The sequence below is a fragment of the Pteronotus mesoamericanus genome, unplaced genomic scaffold (genome assembly GCF_021234165.1).
Source record: "Pteronotus mesoamericanus isolate MK-2021 breed Mesoamerican mustached bat unplaced genomic scaffold, CSHL_Meso_final contig_169, whole genome shotgun sequence".
NCBI classification, from domain to species: Eukaryota; Metazoa; Chordata; class Mammalia; order Chiroptera; family Mormoopidae; genus Pteronotus; species Pteronotus mesoamericanus.
Window position 1 is genome coordinate 3,581,082 of NW_026555068.1, and position 24,879 is coordinate 3,605,960.

The 24,879-nt window shown below is 43.5% G+C and overlaps 1 protein-coding gene across 3 annotated transcripts in view; it reads right to left on the bottom strand.

The window, feature by feature from the left end:
• CSGALNACT1 (chondroitin sulfate N-acetylgalactosaminyltransferase 1) overlaps window positions 1–24,879 on the bottom strand; it is a 299,337-nt gene that overhangs the window by 28,158 nt on the left and 246,300 nt on the right. For all 3 annotated transcript variants that reach the window (XM_054565921.1, XM_054565923.1, XM_054565922.1), the window contains exons 4-5: window positions 9,118–9,334; window positions 644–745 (exon numbers count right to left, since the gene is read on the bottom strand). In XM_054565921.1, the coding sequence (XP_054421896.1) occupies window positions 644–745; window positions 9,118–9,334 (319 nt within the window). The remainder of the gene's footprint in view (window positions 1–643; window positions 746–9,117; window positions 9,335–24,879) is intronic.

Sequence of the window (24,879 nt, forward strand, 5' to 3'; positions counted from 1 at the left end):
AAAAAAAATCCATCTCTGCTGGTTGTGCATGCATTTCTTTCCCTTGATACAACTGATCAATGGGGCATAGCTATACAACCCTAAATCTAAACTTTTGGTTAAATAATTTCTGCTCAACCAAGTAGGTTTAATCAAGGACCCTGCCCCTGTCATCCCTTCTGGCTTCCCCCTAATCTCACAAAATGCATAATGAATGACAATCAGAGGGTGAGGCCATTTGCTAAGTGGATGTCACTGTTAGCTTTATAAACTGTGGCTCAGACAGAGCTCATTGCATGGCTGGGCCCTTCCTATTCCCGCTCTGACTGAAAGACCGCAAATCTGCGTTGCTAAGAGGGAAGACATCCTGCCATGCGGAAGCCCAAAGAAGCCTGTGTTCCCTACCCTTGCCGCTCGGGGCAGTTTATCTCAAAGCCAAAATCAACACTGGCACAGTGAGGATCAGTGTCAGGCAGGCGGTCTCTGGGGGAAAGAGGGCACAGGATTCTCCCTACAAAAGGTCAGCAACCAGCCAATCTCACAGTTAACCCACAGTGTTAAGGGAAAAAAAAAAAAAAAAAAACCCTAAAGCAGGAGCGTTAGCCTTGGATGTGTAGGGGCTCAGTTACCATGACTCCTGATTATGGCTCCACATTGTACTTACTTGGAAGTGTTTTCAAGTATTCCCTTGACCTCATTCATTTCTTCTTTCCCAAAGTAAACAACGGTGAGATGGATTCTCCCATCCTGTTGGATGCACGTCTCCCTAGAAAACAGAACACATGTATGTCTGGATGTGTTTTCACAATAACAGGAAAGGCCTACACCAATACCTGTTTTGTAAAGTGCAAAAGGGTCTTGAAGTAAATTGAGTGACCTGCCAGGAGAGCAGAGATGGGGCATATCTGGCTGGCCACCACAATTACCTCTATTTGTAGTTCTCTTACCGAGAAACAGTGAAATTTAAATGTGCAGATCTGGTAAATGAAAACGCAGAAGCCACACGACCTGTCTGCCATAGGCCTAGCCCACTGGGGCCACCCAGGCACGAGAAGGGCACTGGCCTTACCCTTCTCTGCCATTAGAAGCCTATGATGTAAAGGACACACAAATTCCATTTTACAGATGAGCAAGCTGAAGTCCAGAGAAGGAAAGACTAGAATCCTTGCCCGTGACCTTTCTCTTGTGTGCCAAACAGTCTTAAAGCCTGGATGCCTATTGGTAAAGAGACATTCTTTCAGGTGGGACTCTAGAAACCCTTGGTGACACCCGGGGGTGTGACTGTCTGAAGGCACGACAAAGCAGAAACACAGGTGCTATCTGTTACCCTTCCCAAGCAGATACAGTTACCTTCATTATATCCCCGTTTCTCCTCTCTGGGACCCTGATTGTCCCAGGCACCTGGCACCTCATGCTCCAGGGTCCCGACAGCCTCTCTGGCCAGGCCTCTGGCTCTGGACTGGTCTACTCCTGCTTTCCCCGCCAAAGCTGACGCTAACGAGCCATGTCCTGTGCTCTTAATGGTGACACCTGGCTAGCGTGGCACGATCCGCTGCTGTATGTGTAATGTGTGTGTGCATGTACATGCAGATATGTCTGTGAATGTATATATGTAAATATACATAGCAAACATGTCTTTATGTGTGCATAAATATATGTGTATAAATACATATGTGTATAAATATATTTGTATAAATATACATATTTATAAATATGTGTGTGTATATACATATCTACATATATGTATATACACATATACATGTCTGTGTATAAATATATATGTATGTGTGTGCATAATTTTATAGGTGTTTCCTGGAAGCATGTTCATGGAAAGATTCTACTGGTGAGATGATATTTTGTGATATTTTGATATTTTGCATGTCCTCCCATTTTACTGCTTTTGTCTCTGTGTTTCCTTAACCCCTAAACAACAATCTACATCATAGCTTTCCAGAAATCCCTGAGCTTTATTTGCAGAAGCGAATTTATTCAATGCATTTTATAATGACATCAAAAAAGGAGTGACTGTCTAGCTCAGATGGCTGGGAGAAATCCAAAGAAATAGATGATATAGTTCCCAACCTCAAAAAACTTATATAAGAAGCGAAATGAGCTCAAATAAAATAAGCCCACCTTATGGCACTGATAAAAATTAAAGAGAATTCAGAAAGTGCAGGAAATTCCATGGGCGGGGATAGTTGGGGCCTTGAAAGATGGACAGGGTTTAAAAAGGTAGAGGGAGGACAAAGGGAATTCCAGGTGGAAGAAATATAAGGGAAGATGATATTGATCCTGGGCAAGAGGTGCGCAGGGCTCACGTTGCGCACAGGCGTGGTTCTGAGAATTCTGTTTATTTCCTGCCGAAGAAAGGTAAGAGCCGCCTCTGAAATTCAGACTGATGGCAGAGCTTTTAAAAGCAGACAAGGGACCAAAAACAAAGGCCCAGGATGTGACAATGTGCTTCAAAACTGAGAGCTCCCTCAGCGCCCCATTCCCTGCAGACTGAATCATCACCTACTGACAATAAAATTCTCCACGCAGAAACGATCCCTTTTGCACACTTGCCAGGTAGAATAAAAGAACATACACAGCACCAAGCTCCCGAAAAACTGCTTTGAAATGGTGTGTGCACCTGGAAAAAATCCACCCCAGAATCATTAGAGGCATCACCCACGGAGCCTGAATAAAAAAGTATTCTCGTATTTTTTGTTTGTTTGTTTGTTTTGTTTTTTTCCTAGGAACATCTTTGCTGGCATTTTAAAATCCATTCAAAGCCCTTCAGAGAATAAAGCAGATACATTGGATCTTTACTCTGCATTCACCAGCTGAGGCTTCCCAAAAAGGCCAAGCAGGATTTGCTCAGAGGTCCGCTCCAGGGTTCCATTCCATTAATTCATTTATCCCTTCCTTCATTCAACAATCAATAACCAAACAAACAGTACACCATGTGCCAAATACTCTACCAGGGTAAAATAAGACATTTCTGCCCTTGAGAATTTCTCCATATTATGCATGACTGAAACTGCCTATAATGCAATAAACAAACGCTCAATGAGAGGAGTGTAGTACTATGGAAACATCACTATCTGTCTGAATGGTCTTGAAATGTTCATATTTTTCAAAAGAATTCTCACTAGACTCCATCCCAATGATGTGACTAAGAAAGAGTATGCATGTGGGTGACCACATACATGAAGCTGTCTGTGTTTGGCTCTGATTATTTGTACCCGAACACAGCTTGCCTGACCCCTCAAGCTCACTTCGTTGTGCAAAGCATTATTCTCGATGCGTCAGATTTAAAAAGAATAATAATGTACAGTGCCTGCTGAGGAACCAGCCATCCAGTTTGCCTGGGATTCTCCAGGTTTTAGCACTGAAAGTCCACATCCCAGGAAACTCCTCAGTCCCAAGCAAACTGGGACAACTGGTCACCTTACCTGTCTCAGAGACTTCACAGTGCATTGGAAGACAGGGACAGTTGAAGAGCTATAGTACAAGACAGGATGGAATAACTTCAGTGACAGTTGGGTGGCCTACAACAGGTGTTTACCTCTTAAAAAATAATGTTTTAAATAAATTTCAAATAGTGATAATTGCAAACCATGTACCCAAAAATATGGAAAATGGCAAGTCTTGCTACCAAAAAATGACCAATGAAAGAGACATACTTTTTTGACTTAAACATCACAAAAAGGAGGCCAAGAAAAGAAAGGGAAGATTCTATTTTAGCCTCACGTGGCCCCCGGGGGAGCTGGAGAGTCAGCAGGGTTGGAAGAAGGCAGCCCAGGGGGAAGGCTGGGCTAGGAAGAGACAGGGGCCCCAACTCCCATTTCAGGATCTCAGCACAGGAAGAGCCACAGGGGACTATGCAGTCTCTCCACATCATATGGGCAGTTGAGCAGGTAGAACCAACCTAACTATGCTGTGTGAAGTAACCCTTGCAAAAAAGGTGGCAGAACCAAGGGACAAAAGACCATCACGTTGAGTCAAGATCCGTGATAAGAGCAGGAAGAGGAAAAGGGATGGGAGATGCTGACAGCCAGATGAAGTATCTCAGGGGAAGTTTGTTTCCCCTTGAGGAGCCAAAACTTTACCTTTTCTCCTCTTTTTGACTTGCGGGAGTTTTTGAAAGAGCTGCTGAAGGAAGACAACAGTAAATGGGATGAGAAGTAAACACATGGGGCTGATTCTCTCTGATGTTCCAGGCCTCAGGCCTTAACTGAGGGCCCGTTTGGAGAGCCAGTTAACCTACCCCTCAGGGAAAAGACCCATCCACTGTGAGGCAGAGTGAGCCTGGTGCAGCTCACAGGCCCATCCCAGGACTCGGCAGAACCACAGGAACTGGGAGCCTCCAACAAAGGCTGCACAAAGCCCAGCCGAGGTCTTCCTTCCCTCGACTCATTCTTTCAAACTAAAATGAAGTAAATGGAACAATGAATACCCTGTCCTCAGAATATAGCTGGGAGTGGGACAGAAACAGTTCTCAGTCAGGACACAGAGGTAGCCAAGAAGAATCCACCCCTACGTCAGAGCAAACAGTTTGGGTGGGCCTGTGTGTGCCAGAAAGACGAAGGATGAAGACAAACATCACAACTTCCATGTTTCAAGAATAACAACCAAATTAAATGAAGAAAGAGAAAGGGAGAATTAGGAAAGCAAAGAGTGTTCAAAAGCCAATGAAAAACCTAGTCTGAAAGAAAATACAACTCACACAGAAGAAAACGTCTTACAAATGTTTCACACTTTCTTAACAAAAACGTGAATTTAATTTTAAAAAGTTCAAAGGGAGCCCCAGCCAGTGTGGCTCAGTGGTTTGGGCATTGCCCAGCAAACCGGAAAGTCAGTGGTTTTGTTCCTGGTCACGGCACGTGCCTGGGCCACAGGATCAGTCCCCAGCTGGGGTGCATATCAGAGAGCTGATTGATATTTCTCTCTCACATTGATGTTTCTCTCCTCTCCTCTCCCTCCCTTCCCCTATATGTAAAACAAAACAAAAAAAATTCATAAAATAAAATTTAAAATGCTCACAGAGGAAATGACAAAAACAACAGATTAAGCTTCACAGGCATATTCTATGCTCAGAAATTACATTGATAAACAAAACAAACAGAAGTAACCATTTAAAATAGTAAGATATGGAATAGATATATCAGAAAATCAAATTCCTCACATAAAAGAAAGGCTTATGTGATCAGATAAAATAAAGGCATTAAAAATAGAGAGACGCTAAAAAATTTGAGAAGACCTCAGAATGTACAATTGTGTCTACGAAGCAGAGAATCCAACAATGACAACAACAAAAAACAGGAGAAGTACTCAAAATTAGAACAGCAAAAATAGTTCCCTGAAATGAAAATGTCCACAAAGGAAAAAAAGGCAACTGAATTACAGGAAAATCTGAGAGAGAACAATAGACACTGAGATGAGCCATATCCTGATTAAGGTATTATTGTATGATTCAGGACTAAAGAAGGAATTCTTCAGGCATTCAGAAAACAGTAAGTCACTTTCAGGAGATACAGAATAAAGTTGTCCTAACACTTTTCCATGGTACCAGCAGGTGCCAGAAGAATGTTTACAAACTCCTGAGGAAAGACGGTGTCCCCCAAGAATTTTAAGTCCAGCCAAGTTATATGTAAACTACCAAGATAGTAAGTAGACATTCTATTCTCAAGAACTTATGCTTCTTCTTGAAAAAAATTTCTTGACCATGAAATGAAGCCAATCAAAGCCTCAGAAATGAAGAAGTGGTTGATGAAGAATATTGTCAGAGGACTGACAACCAATACACTAAATCCACTTAAATATAGGAATTGTGGTTATAAAACAGAATGCAAGGTTGCAAACCCTGACAAGGTAAAAATAACAGATAACAAAACAAATTGGAAAATGGAACATAGGAGATGGAGAAAGAATAACTGTGCTAATTTCCTCCTCTTACTGTAATTTTTCAGTCAATTCAGTCTAAATTAAAACATGTGGTTAAAAATACAGAATAATTTCAATCTTCTGTCTTGCAAAATCGCTTTTTTAACTTAAGAGGGATCTCTTAGGAGCCAATATTTCTTACAGTTGAGTAATATTTTCTTGAAGATCAGCGATTTCTTCTTTTATACTTCAGATTCTCTTTTATAAGTTTAAGTAAGGTAAAGTTCAATTCTTTAGTTAAAAATAGAATATATAGTATATCTTATGTTATATTAAAGTATCCCTAGCTAGTTCTTATATCTGCAAATATACAAAGTACCTAGAACAGTATTCAATTATTATTAAAAATGATTAATTTTGGGAGGCAGGGTCTGGAGTGAATTTTTAAATAACCCTTGCTGTGTTCTCTATTGCTTAAATATCTTATAATAGCCATGTATTACTTTTTAAAACTAAAAAGACATGTTTAAATTATGATAGCCAAAAAAAACCCTGTCATTGAATTTTTAAACAAAACATATGGTAACTATATAAAAATTTATAAAACACAGAGAATCCAAAAGAAGGAAGTAAATTACTCATCATGCCATCACCTTCAGTGCCTAAGACAGTCAGTCATTTCCAGGCTTGGGATGGAAGGGACTTCATAAAGACATCAAATATTTAATAAACAGCCTCTTGTATCTTCTCCCAATACTTTTTATGGTCACATTAATTACATTTAAATATTTAATTGACTGGAGTTTACTTTGGGTTTTGGTGTGAAGTAAGAATTAATTTTTTTCTATGTTTAATTAGCAGTGCTAAAGGCATGCCCTGAACCATCCATTCTCTGCTGGCTAATTTAAAAGCCACCTTTACTGATGTAGAACTAAACAGCCTCAGGTTTGAGTACCATTTCTCACCTTATTTTTTCAGAAACCTCAAAACCCTCAGAAACGCCTTGACTACAGAGCAAACTGCCCACTCAGGCTTCTGCTCAAGTGTCCTCTGCTCTGGGAAGATATTCTTGAGCCCCAATGTTCCCTGTGTCTGCTTCTGCCATCGCTTCCAGCTCCATGTGAGTAGATTTACCTCCATGAGGGCTGGTGCTGCCTCTCCAGCTGGTCTTCTCAGCCCACATCGGGTCGAGTGGGCTGAGAAGACACCCACAAGCCTCCAAATATCCCACCCATGGAACAAGTCTTCCCATGACCCTCTCCTGCCTCCCTACAGCAACGGGCACCTCAAGGGCGATAGTCAAGAAAAAAGGCCCTAGGATGTTTGCTTGTTTTTAGAACATTAATTAGAAGTACATTTCATTTCACCATCTCAATTTTGGTGACTTGTGGGCTACTTATTTTACTTCTACTTTTTGCAACAATATCTCCCTTCTAGGCTTATTTCCATTGTTAATTCTTTGCAATCTTCATGACACTAAGGCAATGTATACCTTACATACACATGCCAGTCATGGATTCCTTGCTGCTTCAGGCCCTGGAGTCCCACACAGAGGACCCGGCCCTTCCCCAAGCAGACATTCCTCTAGCACAAGCACTGCCTCACCAAGCCCAGCCCGCTCGGAGGCTGGCCTAGGTGCTGATGCAAGTCTCAGGGCCCTTAATCTGGCAAGCCCTAGGCAGCTTCCTAGCTAAAGGAACTCGTCCTAGGAATGGGCACACAAGTGGCTGGGGGGAATGATTTGACCTACTGCCTAGTGCCAGCCACAGGTTCAGTCCTTCTAAGGATGTAATGCTTAATCAACCAGCAGCACCCTGCCATTCTGAGGAGAGCACAGAGAGAACAGGGAGACCTCACAGGAAGGCCGACAGAGCCAAAGCTACACAGACACTTCAGCACGGGACCCGGGAGGACACGGCCGAGACTCAAGTGACCGTGGCCACAGGCGTGTTCTACAAACTGGGAACGGAAGGAAAGATCGGTCCACCCTAGCCCGTATGACATCACAGGAAAGAGAAAGAGAGTTATGATAGCTTTCTTTGAGTATCTGTAAGGCTATGATGTTTAAGGGGAAATGGATTTGCTACTTCTTCATAGGCTAGCATTGGGCCCACTGGGTAGAACTACAGTGAGGCGGACTTCAGGGCCTCATGAACGTGAGCTTTCTGTCTGCACTGGTCAATGCAGAGGCAGCCTACTTTGTGAAGCAGGTAGTTACCTGGACACCCACACTGCAAAGAAAAATTGCATGTCAGAATGCTACCACGGGGTTCTGACCTACGGGAGGATTAGGCCAATGGCCTCCAAAGGTCTCTTCTAAGACTACTGGATTCTGACCTTAAAGTGTAATTAAGAAAGGGTTACTCTTCAAATGCAAAAATTAAAAAAAGAGTGCATTCATTATCCAGAATTTTAACAAGTATCAACCATACCCTTATACTCAACGTTACTGGCTTTTAATAATGTGAATTTAATGATAAAATACTAAAAATAAGTTTGATCTTCCAAGATTTATAATTAGACACATATGACTTCCTATCTTTAAAAGAAGCTGGCTAAGTAAGTTAGCTGATTAACCTCAACCAGTAAGTGCATGTTAGTCACTTACACCTTATAAAATCCAACACTGCGCAAGACCTTGGAGACCCGTGTAAAAACTACATTCCTGTATCTGAAAATAAAACCCCAGTTAGTCTTCTTAAGTAGCCTCAGAAATGAGTGCTTGGAAACTTCTTGGCATAATTTTAAGTTTAATCTCCGAAGAGACACAGGTTAGAATATAAAATAGATTCTGATTTAATCCATTCCAATCGCTGCTAGAGCAGGACAGCAAATGAAGCCCGCCTACAGCAGAGCAAGTGTAGCCTCTAGCACAAATCCGTAGCCTCGTGGTGCTCGCCTTTGAGGGTCTGGGAGAGGGTCCACTCTACCAATGAGATAGCATGGCCCCTGCTGTTCCCAAACCTGAGCCCAAAGTCAAGTCAGAACTGCACACAGCAGGCAGGAGGCCACCTCTGCAGGTCCCGATGCAAACCCAGTCCTTCCTATGTTCCCCTTCTGAAGGTAAATCTGCTTAATCTGGTAACTTTTTTAATTGCTTTAGGGAAAGGCAAACACAAGTGATAATGTTGATACGGTGAAAACAGAAGTGAACAAGAAGAGAAAGAAGCCTTTGTACTTGGCAGGGGAAATGAAGGAGATGATGGGAAATGATATCAGCATTCAACAGGCTCCACGTGGAGGAAGATAAACAGGTGCAAACAAACAAACCTGAAATTCTGCATGAACTGTCGGAACTTGTCCACCCTCCTTGCCAGTGGCACGATCACGTTGATAAGTGTGTTGGCCATGTTGAGTTTTTCTTTTTTGACTTTCATGATAGGGCCAAATGGTCGAAACAAGACAAGTCGTCTGAATTCGTGTTTGTGGTCCCCTTTGAACGTGAGCTCATACAAAGTGCCTTTATCCCTTTCTGTGCGGTAGATCCCTGTTAACAGAAATACAGGAAAAGATAATTGTTTTTATAGCTGAGGTCTGGCACAAAATGCCTTTTAAGAAAACAAATTAAAAACTAAAATCAAATCTCTACATTTAATAATTATTTAAAAAGACTCAAAATGCTCCCACTTTAAAAAATCCCCAAAGACATCAAAATACCATTAATTTAAAATTACCGTTATAAAGACTTCATAAAAACATGGGGGAAGTTTGTAATGTTGGATATGAAACTATATTTAGCAGCATTGAAGAAAGGACTATAAGAAAACATGTCAAAATAAGACCGGCTATGATGCAGAGTAGGGTTATGTGTTTTTTCTTTTCTGCTACTATCTGCATTTTCTGCAATATGATTAGATAAAATAATTGTCATATTTATTTAATTGAAATACTGCATTAATATTATCTCTTAAAAATTACAGCCATTTCAAATTAACTGACCACAGTGATCTATTCAAGTTAACCTGGAGTGGCTCCTATGGGCCATATGGCCCTCTGGAAGCTTCTGGAAGCAGTAAAACAGAAAACAGTTAAAACACCCAGCACCACGACAGGCACACATCTTAATTTCATGTTGTCCTTCCTACCTCTGAGAAGCAGCACAGCTCAGTGCTCTAGGGCAAATCTATTTATGGACCCCCCCCACCAACCCCCGGCCCAAACTGTGTTCTACCCCATGTCACTGTTACTAAAATTCCACACAGTCTGACTTGTCAGGCTGAAGATGTGACCCAGAACCTCAGCTCAACTCTCAGGGTGAGCCTCCCTCAGGCCAGGCTCAACAGCTTCCCTACCCACTGAGCGCCCGACCCCTGGCACCTATGCTCTGTCGCCTTGCCAAAGCCACGTGTATTGTGGGCGTTCTTCCTATGGGGGGGGGGGGGAGGTGAAATTCTACACATCACCAGATAAGCTTCCTCATCTGTTATCTTTGATTTGCCATGTTTTCTATGCCATGACCCTTCCTTCTTCTTAATCCCACAATAGCTAGAAAGCACCCCGCAGTCTTTGAGTAGCTACCAAAATACTTTTCCAAGGAAACTATCAGCCTAGGGTCAGCTACAGTTCTCAAGGCCTCTCCCAAACCACTTTTCTTTTCTTCCTCACTCTCCCTCCTCTTCTCTTCAGCAGGAACTACAGGTCTTCTTCACAAACACTACCAAGTCCTTATCTCTGTTCTTAGCCTGATAAGAGCATTTCACACTACGGCCTTGTTTTATGGCCGCTTTGATCCTGTTAAAGGGGAGTTTGAATCCCCTTTAGGTGTGACAGAGAGGACTTGGGGATTTTTATAGAGTCATTTCTGACAACTGTCCCACAGCCTGTCTAGAGATACAAAACGTGCAACCCACTGGCAATGACAGTTGAGCGCAAGTGACTGAAGGACCTGACGCAGAGTTACAAGGACCAAGTCCTCTTCTGAAGCCTTCATCACTTCCCTGGTGGCGGGTGGGTGGCCCTGCAGCCCTCAGAGCCGGGGAAGCTGAGAGAAGCTTTACTGAGCTGGTGCTGAAACAGAAGTCAGAGCCACCACAGGGGGCCATGCATGGAAGAAAGAAGGAGGACCTCTGCGAGAATGTGAAGTGGTTCCCCTCAAAGTCTGTTCATTCTCTCAGGCAACTAGGACTCGTGAAGGGAAGAGGCTCTTCCCCGACCGCTAACGTGTCTACACAGCTGGGTAAGCCCCCAACTCCAGGGCCCAAATAAGGCTGGGCTGAGTCATGAAGTAGTCACGTTCGGTGACAGCATGTCTGCACAAAGCAGCCCTGCCAGGGTGGGTGGCTGAGTCCTGTCAAACTTCCACTACGCGTGTCAGCAAGCGGGCCCTCTCCCCGCAGCAATAAACATGGGAAAGGCTGCTGACAGTTTAACGTGCAGATAAAAATGTAGGTGGGCTGGGGATTTTTTTTTTAACTCAGTCATTTTCTTTCTCAGCACCAGAATAAGAATCATTAATTTTTAAAACCTAAATCCATAGATTTGAAAACATGGGTGGAGATATACACAAACCCATCTCAAGAGATGGACATCTATCTGTAAAAAACCCAGAGAATGTAATGTCTTCTTAATAGCGATTCTTAGAACCATGTGCGCACGGCTGCCCATGCGGAACACGCAGGGTCAGCCCGGAGTGACAGGCGGCAGCCTCGTGAGTGGTTTCCAGGAAGGCCAGCACAGCCGGGCCAACCTGCAGCCACCGTGTCAGCTGCCTTCTCTTTGTCTTCTGCATCCTGTGGCCTGACACAATTATTATATCAACTCTTTAGCATATTTCCCCATACTCCACCTAATTAAATTAATTATGGCTTACAAATCTCATTTTAGATCCCTTTAGTCCAATTTTAAATGTTATTTTAAACTCTCTTGCAGCCTTTGTCCACTAAAGCCCACATCCAGCCATCTGCCTGTTACACCCACAGGCACGTGCTCCCACACGGGAACACACGCGGCCCTCTCAGCCTTCTCGCAGCACAAAGGACAATACCTACCCGGACCCTTGTGCCTTGCAGAAATCTTTATTGGTGGAGACACGAAGGGGCGGAGAGAAAAGGGGACAGAAGTGTTCTGAGGCAGGAATGGTTTTAACCAATAAGCTGGCATGCACAGTGGCAAATGCAAAGTCAATCGGTCACACAGACACCTTCCTTGTGATAGAAAGTAGAATAGTAACATTTTTATGCACTATGCAAACTGAAGATCAAAATAAGAACTTTGGAGCTAGCTTAAATTTCGGTTTAGACACCCTAACGGGCACCCTCTTTTCCCTTCTTTCTCTCCACACCTGCTTTGGGTTTGGTGTTTCTGCTCCTGTGCAAGCATCCTAATGCTCATCTTACCTACTCAAGGGGCCAAACCCTAGAATGGCCAGCTAGGTGGGGACACCTCCAGGTAACCAAGAAACAGCTGCAAACGTCTATGCCTTCAGTTGACAAGGAGCTAAACAGAAGCAGGTCCCCTGTCTACATCCTGTCTTCAGTGTAGGACCTCAGAAATCAAAGGTCAAACCCTGGCCAGTGTGGCTCAGTTGGTAGCAGCATCATCCCATAAACCAAAAGGTTGCAGGTTCGATTTCCGGTCAGGGCACGTGACTAGGTTGCAGGTCTGATCCTCAGTCAGGGTGCATGTGAGTGCCAACCAATCGATGTCCCTCTCTCACATGAATGTTTTTCTCCCTCTCTCTCCCCTTCTCTTCCCCTCCCTCTAAAATTAATAAGCCTGTTCTCGGGTGAGGATGGAAAAAAAGAGAAGAAATCATGAGGTTGAGGAGGTACCACTCCTTACGCCCAATACACCCTCACCCTCTTTCAACCTGAGTGCGAGCAGGCTGTGGCCAGTGCCACCCTGCTGAGCCCAGGGGTGTCTCTGCTTTCATCCCAGCCTCTGCCACTTCCTCCATGGTGCCTAGGTCTCCCAGCGGGGTCGCTGCCCTCTTCCGCAGACCCAGGTTCCATGCCCAGGACCCAATACATCCTGCACATACCCTTTGAGCCTTAGCCTTCCCATGGTACCACTGCAATCCCACTTTCCCCCTAGCTCCAGAGCCCTCGCCAGCTTCCCAAAGCCCAGAGAATAAAGTGCCAATACCAGGGCCTCAATCCCTGGCCCCCATCTACTGCCCTAATTGTAGGGCTTGCCCCGCCTCATGTAAAATCGGGGCTCCCATCAAGCTGGTTGGTGCTGAGCACATATAGCTGCCCTTCCCCCAGGAGAAGCTGGGGCGCACCTGCAATGCTGGGGGGGATGCAAAATGGTTCAGCTTCTGTGGAAAACAGTCTGGCAAGTTCCTCAAAACGTTAAACACAGAATTATCATGTGATGCAGCAATTCCACTTCTGGGTATGTACCCAGAAGAAATGAAAACAGAGACTTGAACAGATACTTGTGCACACATGTTCATAGGAGCATTGTTCACAATAGCAAAAGATGGAAACCACCCAGATTCCCATCAACAGATAAATGGGTAAACAAAACATGGTATATACATACAATGGACTATTAGTCTTTAAAAGGAATGAAATTCGGATACACGCTACAACATGATGAACCTTGAAAACATAAGCGACATGAAATAAACCAGTCACAAAAGGATAAGTGTTGTAGGTTTCCACTTACATGAGGTACTTAGAATAGTCCAAGTCATAGAGACAGAGAGTAGGTTGGGGGTTACCAGGGGCAGGGCGGTGGCAGCAGCGGCGGCAGGCATTGGGGGGCGGGGGGGGGCAAGGAATGGCAAATTAGAGGTTAATGGGCACAGAGTTCCTATTTGACATGATGAAAAAGTTCTAGAAATGATACTGGTGATGCTCACATAACAACATAAATGTACTTCATGTCACAAAACTGTACACTTAAAAATGATTAAAATGGTAAATTATATGTTATGTGTGTTTTACTACAGTAACTGCTCTCCTCTGATGAGGCCTTGCACTTGCCACACTTTCCCACCAGGCCACCCACCTCCTCCCGACTCCCTCCCCACTCCTAAACCGGACCCTCCTCCTATGGAAAGGTTCCAGGACAATCTCAATCCCAAGTGATCACTCAGTCCTCCAGACACTTGAGTCTAAGGGCTTTCAGATCCTTTTGCTGAAGGTCCTTTTTGGCACTTGAGAACACGAAAAGGTATCATCTAATCCAGCCTTTTTATTTTACTGATGAGCACGCTGAGCCCCCAAGAAGTTGTGGTTTGCCTGCGTTCACCAAACGCTTTAACAAGGGACTGGAACACACCTCTGTATGCGGGTTTACACCTTCGAGGTCACTTTTCATATACAACGGGAATAACTCAAAGTGTAGAAAAGGCAGGACCGTGAAAAACAGAAGTCAGAATAAACAATTGCAAGTCTGTAGTCAAGCCTTAGTTTCTTTACCCACAGATAATCTTCACATCCACCCTTAGGGCGTTTCTTTTCCTTTTACACACAATAGTAACAGTTGCTAAACAACAATCAACTGAATTCACAGTCTATTACACATTCAAAGCAGTACATTTTGAAAGGAGGTGTTTTCATGAAAAAGTATTGCGAATGAGAACGAAATGAGCATATAGGAACTGAAAATCTGTAACAAGCAGAAATGCTGAAAGTAGTAAACAGTGATAGGTCACCTCCTGGCAACAGAGGAGGAGGCAGAACATCATTTTAAAAAGAAATTTAAATGTCTGAGATCATTTAATATAAAGAAAAAACACTCCACCCACGTAAACTGCCTCTGAAATATCACAAAGTCGTATACCTACATGCTCTGTTACTGCCAGAGCGCATTATCCTGACTCTGTTCAAGAAGGGAAACATGGAAATACTTGAGAAAGATTTAATCCAAAATGATGCTTCAGTTATCTAGAAAATTCTGCTTAAATGGAATATCTCATTCCCAGACCATGTGAGGTAAATGAGACATCAGTACAGTGCCATCTGTTGACAGCTCTATTTTCTTAGAGAAAAGCGCTGACATTTGACATTTGTGCAAAGATATGCTTAAGGCGGCGAAATGCTCAGATACTATAATATAAGTAATTTTTCTCCCCACAAAAAAAAAAAGTAACCACTTTAAAGCTTTCCCTCATCTGCAGGGTTATAGAAATGTCTGTAAGGCACCTTGCTTTCTCGGACATCACAGGGCATCTGTTCATAGCAACTTTGTGACAGGTTCTGATTCAAGTTTATCACCGTTTTAAACTGTCACTAAATGTTTCTCTCATTTGATAAGAAGTGGTTGCACAGACCGATATCCTCACTGAAACAATTCGTAAAGTGCTTTTCATATTTCTGTTTATTGCATTTGGTGTGTATTTATGTCACAGATCCAGACAGATAAATGCAACACCTGGTTCTTCACCAGAATTTTCTAAAAACCTCACTCAGAGCGCCTCCTTCCTTCATCACTAGTCCTAGGAACTGACTTTCTTTGTAGAGACATTTTTTTCCTCCCCCAAAACTACAACCTACCTATCGCCCCATGAAACTTATCAGTGTTTGACAATAAGTAGGAAGCCAATTGATACCTGTGCAGTGGCGGGCTGGGATCCTCACCAGTTGGCCCACCAGCCTCATACGGTTCATATCTACTTGACATGGCTATTTTTATCTTTATCGATTTTTCTTATGGCTATTATTTACCATGGATTGTGCTCTGTACTAGATATAAAGATGAACATGATAAAGATCACTGTGCTTTCAGAATTCACATTCTAGAGAAGAAAGCACTTAGGTAAACAGAACAGGCATAAATTATATGAGAAGCACCTACGAGAGTCTGCCCAAGGTGCGAGGGAAGGGGAACGAGGGCGTCTCCACCTGCTGGAGGGTATGGGCAGTGCAATGTTGAAGATACTTCAGCAGAACGGAAGGCTGACAGCCTGTTTGCCAAAGCTACAAACTCAGAGAGCGCATTCTGCAGAAGACAGCGGCACGAGCAAATATACAGAGTAAACAGAACAAGCAAAAACCAACTCTTTCTGTTTGCAAACTTCAGGAAGGCTGGGGTGCAAAAGGTAGGTGTGAGAGAGAGGTGAGAGGCGAGGCAAGCAAGTCAGCGAGGGCACACCCCGCCGGCGCCGGCGCAGCGGGCCATCCTCGCAGTCCCGGAGCGCACGGGAGCACGCGAGGTCGTTAACGGGAGTGAGACGAGAGATCATCCTAGTGTTATCATCTCACAGCCGTGCGCAGTGTGAATGGATGATGGGGAATGAGACCACAGCGCAACGAGGAAAGAACCTCAGTGATTCAGCAAGAAATGGCAAGGCAGGAGAGATGATGAGAAGCCAAAAGAGCTGGGGAGAAGCTGGTTAGAAATGGGATGGCAGGTAAGGGGCCCGAGAGAGGTAGCGAGACTCCGGGTACAGGTGGGAAAAAGGACATGAGTTAAGCTCTGGAGACGCTGACTGAGGAGCCCGTGAGGAGGTCTGATGATCAGCAGCTAGGCCTCTCGTAGACAGAGTGGGGTGTCCTGGCAAACAAGGTGAGGCTGTGCGTGTGGGTCAGATCACCAGGGAGTCTGTAGAACGGGAGGAGGGAGCCAGGTCCAGGCCCGGGGTAGCCCGACCGTGCGGGGGCAGAGCGCGCAGGCCGACAGGAGACGGGGAGGTCCGTGGCAATGAGAGAAGTACAGAGAGAGGCCAGACCGAGCAGCAGGGAGGCCCCCACAGGTGGCGGGGGGGGGGGAGCTCCAGAGTGCAGCTGTCACAGCAAGGTTAAGTCCACTGGGGACAAAAGGGCCCCCTGGATGGCAAGCAGGGGATCACTGGTGACCTTATCAGTGATGGTTTCAGATGAGTGACAGGGATGAAGCCAGATGTGAAAGAGGGTGAGAGAGGAAATGGCACGAAGAAGTTGAGGGAGTACATGTACTTTTCTTTGAACTTGATTCAACAAGTTCATTCGCGCCTCAGGACCTTTGCTATGGCCATTCTTTGTCTCTTCCTGGGATGCTTTCCCCCCAGGGTCCCAGCATGACTGACCCTCCTCCCCTTTTACGTGTCTACCCAAATGCCACCTCCTCAAAGAGGCCTTTCCTAATTTCACTCTCTGAAGTGTCCCCCTCCCCAGTCTCTCTCTCTGTCACCTCTTCCACGTGACCCTGTTTTCATTGCACATTATCTGAATGTGTTTACTTACCCACCTATTTATTATCATTCCCGCCACTAGAGGGTAAGCTCTAGGAAAACTAGAAATCTTTTTCTGCAAACCTAACGAATATCCACTGCACAGAACAGAAGGGAGGGAAGGAAAGTGCTGGGAGAAGAAGCAGAATGAATGCAAAGGAGCGGTAGCCGGAGAAACCTCCAGAGTTAACGGTACTTTTTTTCTTTTAAGGGTGGTAGGGAGGAGAGAAACAACTCCACATGCTGAGAGGAAGGAACAAATAGAAACAGCTAATGAGGCTACAGGACAGAATAAGAAAATGAGAGGTGCATGGAATCTACAACCCAGGGAAGGCCTTGGTCTTGCAAAGAGAAGGGTCACTAATTTCCCAGAGCAGGACAGAAGGAGGAGAGCAGGGTACAGATGGTGCAGGTTTGGGACAAGAAGCCAAAGGAACTCCTGAGCACAAATGTCTGTAATTTCTCAGCGAAGCAGGAAGAAGGCAACGCTGAGTGGGCGGATCAGGGTGGGGTACAGACTTTGAGAGGAGGACAGTAGGGCCGCGGTGAGGGCGAGGCCGGGAGGGGAGCCGCGCAAGGACAGGGAAAGGAGTAGCAGGACAGTCCGAAAGGGAGGCTAGGCTGGAGAGGGTGAACTTGCACCTACATCAGCACGTACATTCGGCGACTCTCCCAGCGGCACGGAGAAGCGGGAGAGGAAAAGAAACGATCGGGACTCCCTGATGTAGGCCTGGGCATTGCGGGACAAACGCGGGGGGCACAGAAGTCAGGCGCTGAGAAGAAAGTGGCTGAGGCACCTGCCATATAAAGGGGGACAGGAGAGGGAGGAGTAAAGCCTAAGGAAAGGCAGGGGCAAAGGACATGAAAAGGGCCAAACTGAGAATAAACGGGGAGAGACTGAAGTCAGAAGTGATAACAGAACACATGGGAAAAAGTGGGTTTCTGAGGATGTTTGAGTTGAAGGGAAAAGTGGGGCTCTTCCAGGAGAGGAGCAGGCCCAGCCTACGGCTGCCCTGGAAACCGGGCCTCCGCACTTTCTCTCCCTCAAGGTGCTGGCGGTGGCCAGGCCGGCCGAGGTGCTGCTCAGCACCCCGGCACACGGATCTCCTTTTCACTCCACGTTCTTATTCTTTGGGGGTTCTTGGCTTCTTCAGATGAAATGGCAGCTCTACCTCTTTCTGTAACCTTACTTGAAGAAACCAATGGCTAAAATGTACACAGACTAGACGCCTGCCTGGGCTAACTGGAGTTTAAGAAGCTGGACCACAGCGGTGGGGCCCAGATGCTGGGGAGTTCTGCAGGGATTCCAGAACAAACATCCGAGGAAGGGAAGTCAGAGCAGCCATTATCAGGGCACATTTCCGAACAGCTGCGGGACTTCCTCTCAAAACACCGTGAGATGGTCTATCCAGGATATGGCTGAAAAGTGGAAAATTTAAGATAGAGGCAGCAGCAATGAGCAAGGTCAAAGAGCAAGGCACGTGTGTCCACACCATTGTCTTTGGCAAACCATTGAGCTTGTCCGTGCACAGCTACTTAAGCGACTTATCACCAAAATAAAAGACAAACAGCCTAACTATATTTACACCACCCCCAACTCATGTCTGTTTCTCAAACCACATTCACCAATGTCATCTTAACTCTAGAAAATCTTCAAAGAGGTAAGCCATCTACCCATTTCCTTTTACAGATGGGGGAATTGGGCCTTTACAGAAGTTAAATAAGTAACTTGTTCAAGGTTATAAATGGTATGCTTGCAGAAAGAAGGGTGTAATGACTGAATTTAAGAGAGTGTTAAAGTAAAGCTCTTTAGAGGTTAATCAACTTTACAATCAAAAGAATGCTTATAACTCTTCTTTCCTTTCTGATCTTTTTTTTCTTTTTAAGGCTGACTTTTGAAGACAAAAAACATCAATAAAGATACTTCAGAAAGCTAATCAACTTTTGAGGTATACCAGAAAAGTCAGTCTTAAAATTTGCCTTTGAAGATTAAGATAATACATTATTGATTGAATCACAGACATCAATTTCTTTAAAAAAGGGGATTAATAACAATACATGTATTAAATAAGTTAATACATGTAAAATGCAAGTTTGGTAATGGGAGGGACTCAGCGATGTCAGCAATAGCAATAACGATAACAATTGTCACTACACTATTATGTTGTCATCCCATTTTGCTTCATTAGCCATTTAATGCATCAGTGCTCTCAGTCCAACAGGCCAGCTCAGGGACAAGCCCTCCTCTTGCTGTGCAATGCACTGACATTAAATATGCTTGGAAGCTGAATTTAATCACTTATTTTTTTTAAAGTTGTCACTGTGGATTCAGAGATGGGAGGATTCTTGATATTCTGGTAAAAAGCCTGGTGATGTATAAATTAGCATTTATAATATTTGAGTCTAGGTAACTTTTTAGCAATATCGCAATAGGATATTTTTAGCTGTTGCTTGAGAAACCCATTTCTAATGTATAGCATCAATGGGAATTTTCAAATCGTTGACCCATAGCCCTGCATCAGGTACCATGACATTTTATCTCGCTGCGCTGCCGCCTCACACCGTGTCACACCTAAAGCCCCCATCCCCAATCCCTGAGGTAACTGGGACAGCCTCCTCCCTGGTACTCCCAGTCTCCCGGCTGTCCCTCGCAGCCTCTGATGCCTGGCTAACATCTGTGCCAGAGGCTCAGGTCTAACCCTGATTTGGCCATTGACTTTGTACCACCTTAAACAAACTATTTAATGTCTCTGGGTCCCATGTCCTAGTCCTAAAAATCAAGTATATTGAAAGTATCAATACCAACTGCTTTGTGCTTCAAGGAAAATAATAACTTGCATCTCTTAAAGCATGTATTTTATTTGAATAAGTCATCTAATTAGTCAGTGGTAAGAATTCACTTTAGTGAGTCAGACAAGGACAAATGCCATACGATTTCACTTACACATGGGATCTAAAGAACAAAATACACAACACAGAAACAGACTCATAGATACAGGGAACAAACTGATGGTTCCCAGAGGGGAGCGGGGTTTGGGGTTTGGGTGAAAAAGGAGAAGGGATCAAAAAGTACGAAGTACAGAATAGTCATGGGGATATAAAGCGCAACATAGTCAATAATATTGTAATAACTATGTATGGTGTCAGGTGGGCACTACCCTTACAAGGGGATCACTTTATAAATTATATAAATGTCTAACCACTATGCTCTACACCTGAAACTAATATAAAATAATTTTGAAGGTCAACTGTAATTGAAAAAAATTTAAAGAATTCATTTTAATTTAATAAATAGGCCATAAGTTTGAATCACTGGATTTTTGGGGGAAAATGTGTATTTTTGTGGAACTTCTGAACTACAGATAAATCCCAGCAAAATGAAGAGTAAGAAAGGAATCTGAAGGCCTAGAATATGTCATAATTTTCTACCACAACAGATACTAGTTAACTTATATTTGTCTATGCCAGTAGAAGCTGCCAAGCTTTAGAAAAGACAGATTTATGGACCTCACGTCACATCTATTAAATTGAGTCTGAGGGCTGGCTTTTGGAAACCATTGCTTTACCCCAAACTGGTACAAATGGTAGTAAAAATGAAAAACTAGCCATTGTGATAAGTAAATAATAGTCCAAGTCTATCAAGTTTATGATGAGAGATAAGCTATGACCAACTCCCGCTAAACATGCACCATGACAAGGCTGGATCTGCTATTCCTGTTGCTTCTATGACAGTCGCCAAAAAGAAGAGGAGCTGATACCTGCACCAACCTGGAAAACCAACGTGAAAAACAAACTTGTAGACGCTCATCTTTTTTTTTTTTTTTTTTTTTAACATCTCTGTCATAATATTAGAGAGTTTGAAGCTATGGTCCAAACTTTGGCAGTATTTTAAATGAAATCTGAATAACGTATCACTTCTTGCAAACACAAGAGCAGTGGGTAAAAGGAGAAGATAGTGAATGATGGGATATATTTGTGTCAATCCATTAACCCAGTCACTCATTCACTCAACAGTCCTCAATAAGCACCCTCTGTTATTGGTAACAGACTAAATAAAGATGAGTAAAGCATGGACCTGGCCCGGAAGGCACATAAAAATAAGTGAGCCACTACAGCCCTATGGTCAGGGCCGGGGGTACTAGTGAGAAATCCCTAACTCTGCTTGGAAGCCTTAGAAACGGCCAGCCAAGAGGCAAGAGGAGGAGGAGGAGCTGTGCAGCAGACAGACTTAGCATGGGGCACTCAAGAAGGACTCTGCAGACAGCACAGTCACCATATACAACAGTGTACGAGAGAATGGAGGGAGAATGTGGTACATTCAGGAAATGACAGAAGCTCAAGAAAACTGGAAGAGGGACCAAGTCAAGAACATGGTCAGACATGAAGCTGAAGGGTCAAGCAGGTTCCACATCATGGAAGGCCCTATGAACCGCACCAAGGAGGTCTTACTGTTTGACACCACGTAGGTTTTGGGGGTTTGTTGGATACTGGTTTACGGAGTTTCTGTTATTTGGGGGGCAAATCACCAGAGCTAAAATATAACTCTCCGAATCTTAAACTGTAAAAGAGTATGTTCCAACCACTGCAAAGTTTTAAAGGAAAACCCCTGGAGATCAGCTTTCAATTGGAAAAATGAATCCTATGTTATACTTTCCTCCAGGTTCCTAGAAATGCAGACTCGGACACAGACACACACGTCAACCTGGTCACCAAGGGAAAACACAACACAGAAGGAGAGTGTAAAGAACATTTTTCCTTTTGAGTGAAAAGTATATCAGAAAACAACTTTAATACTGACCGCTGGGAGCTATGAGGTTTTTCAGCCCAACAGGAACATTCTTTCTAATATAATAATCTGCTTTTGGGTCATGCTAAAACCCGGTGAGGTGGCAAATCATAAAATAACACCTCAGGTAAGAAAGCGAAGGAAAGTTCTTAGAGGGACAATCTGATCCTGGAGAAAGAGAGATCTGAATTTTCACTCCATTCAACCATTAATTTGTTTGATGACTTTGGACAAAGTTCTCAAAGCTTCAGTTTCCCCAGCTATATAACACAGGCACTAAACAATACATGGCTCACTGTGTCCATGAAATAACAATAAACCACAAGAAATACAATTGTAATCTTAGGATTCCAAGAGCCACTGCCTCTATAAAACTCTTACAGTAACTTCAGTAACATATCGTAAGACTGATGTTGTGCAGCTAAAACATAAAAGTTATTCCATAGGATATTGAAATAGTGTGGCCTATTGGGCATGCAGTTTTCAGATGATAGTTTAATATAAGGAATTCTCTTTTCACTTAGAGGGAATTATAATGATAGGCACTATTTAACCTCTCCCTACACATTGTTTTTCTCAAGTAAGCCCTGACCACCAAATTCTTTGACCATGTTCCCACTGAGGGAAGAGGTCTACGTCCCTCCTCTTGAATCAGAGTGGGCTTGTGACTGCTTTGCCTGTGAAAGGACAGCTGAGCGATGCAGCTTGCACTTCGTTTGCTGAAACATTTTCTCTGGGATCCCAGAGTGCCCTGTAACAAGTTCAGCTGTCCTGAGGTTGCCCCACAGTGAAGAAGCTCCACTCCAGGGACAGGCCAGGCCTAGGCATGCCCCTAGCAGTCCCGAGCCTCATGTCATCGCGGCCCAGCTGCAGGTCTGTGAGGGAACGAACATTCAGATGATTCTAGACCCCAGCTGTCGAGTTGGCTACAACCTTCCAACATTCTCAGACGAGGCCCCAGACGTGCTGGAACAGGGACAAGCTATCCCCACTGTGTCCTTTCTGAATTCCTGGCCATCAGGATGTAACAATGGTGATCTCAAGCCACTAAATCCTGGGATGATGTGTAATGCAGCAGTAACAACTGGGGCATGAGTAACTGATAATGAAATACAAATATGTAAATATGCTATGCTGCTCAGTGACAGTAGACACAAACACTCACTATCAGTTACTGTGCTTGTAGCATTATCGGCCTCCTCTCAGTGCACACTCATTAGATGTATGACAGAACATACGGCTACCCAACCTCTGCATGGAGATGGACAAAGAGAATTCCCCAATTAGGGCTAAAATTTTCCTCAGGAAAAAAGTTCTGGGACTAATAAACACATGGACAAATAGGCAGCTGAGACCCCAAAGCCCCATGCAATTGAGCATGACTGCAACAAATTTAGCCTAAAGAACTTTTCAAGTGGATGACATCAAACTCTTACTTTGGCCATAAAATCACACAAATTAAAAAAGAGCCCTTGGTCAAGTACTCACTGGTAACTATTTTAACTTTGTCTCTTGATTCAGTCTCTAAAATAAAAATATACCCTGGTTATGTAAATAGTTAACTTGGAAGACTATGTTAACTCTAACATATCAATACTTATCTTAAGTCTAAATGGTCTAAATATACCAGGTAAAAGGAAGATGTTAGCAGAAGAGATTAAAAAAACATACACAACACAACTATAGACTGTTCACAAAAAACACTTCAATGAGTGGCAGAGGTATGTTGAAAGAAAAAGAATGGAGAAAGATATACCATGCAGACATTTATTAAAAAAAAATGAACTGGCTATATAAGATAAAGTAGATTTAGTATATTTTAGAACAAAGAAAATTACTAGAGACACAGAGGTATGCTATAAAATGATAAAAGAATCAATCCACCAGGAAGGCATAATGATCGTAAATGATTATGCACCAAACAACTGGGCTTCAAAATACATAGAACAAAACTTGATAAAACTGAAAGGAGAAAAAGACAATCCCACAATCGTAGGTGGGGACTTAATCCTCTTATCAGCAACTGATAGAACTACTGGACATAAAATCATGAAGGATAGATAAGGTGTGAACAACACAATTAACCAACAGAATCTAGTCCACATATATAGAATATCTTACCCAACAAGAGCATAATACACATATTTTTCAAGCACCTATGGAACATTCAACAAGATAGATTATATTTGGGGCCATAAACTAAAAATTTTAAAAGAACTGAAACTATACCAAGTGTATCCTCTCATCATAATAAATTCAAAGTAGAAACAAGGAACAGAAAGACAAAAAAATCTTTAAACACTTGGAAATTAAAAAACACACTTCTAAATAATCCATGGGTCAAGAGGGGGTCTCTAAGAAAATTTTAAAAATATGTTCAATTAAATAGTTAACATGCTGTGTAAGGTTAGATATAGAAGAGTTAGTACTTCAGGACATCTAACCAAGAATAATTATTTTGAAACCACTGATTTTAACTCAGAGGTCTGTTATCTGTTAAGCTATTCATAACAATAAAAGTATGAGTCAGGGAGCCTAAACATTTTAGAGAAGTGCCTGGCACATTCCAGGAGCTCAGTCAATACATGTTTGTTGAACCAATCAGTGTTGGACTTTCTGTGTGGCCTGAGAGGCAGTGGATAGGAGCACAGCATCTAGGGCCAGGGTGCATGGGTTCCAGTTCTCACTGTGTGACCTCGGACAGGCAACAAAATCTTTGCCTCTGTGTCCTTAGTCAGTAAATAAGATTGATCATCATAAAAGACCTATGGCATAAGATTGTTGTGAGGATTGAAGTACATATGTAGCACTGAATACACAAGGTGTTTTAAGCACTCAGTGGTAGCTAGCCTATTACCTGGGGTTGTGGGAAGAAAATTTTCAGTCCTCCCTGCCCAAAAAAGGACAAGTACTCGTTAGAAAGAGAAGAGCAAACGTATTTCACTATGTTTCACAAAGAGTACCCCAATTTCCAGGGAGCAGCGCCCTGAACAGGCTCACACTTCAGAACTATTACCCATAAGGCTCCCCTAGTCTAAATCTCATGGTACCTTTAAAGCAATGGTCCACAACCATGGTTGCATATTGGAATCACTTGGAGAGCTTTAACAATCATGATGCCCTGGCCCCACCCCCTGAGGTTCTG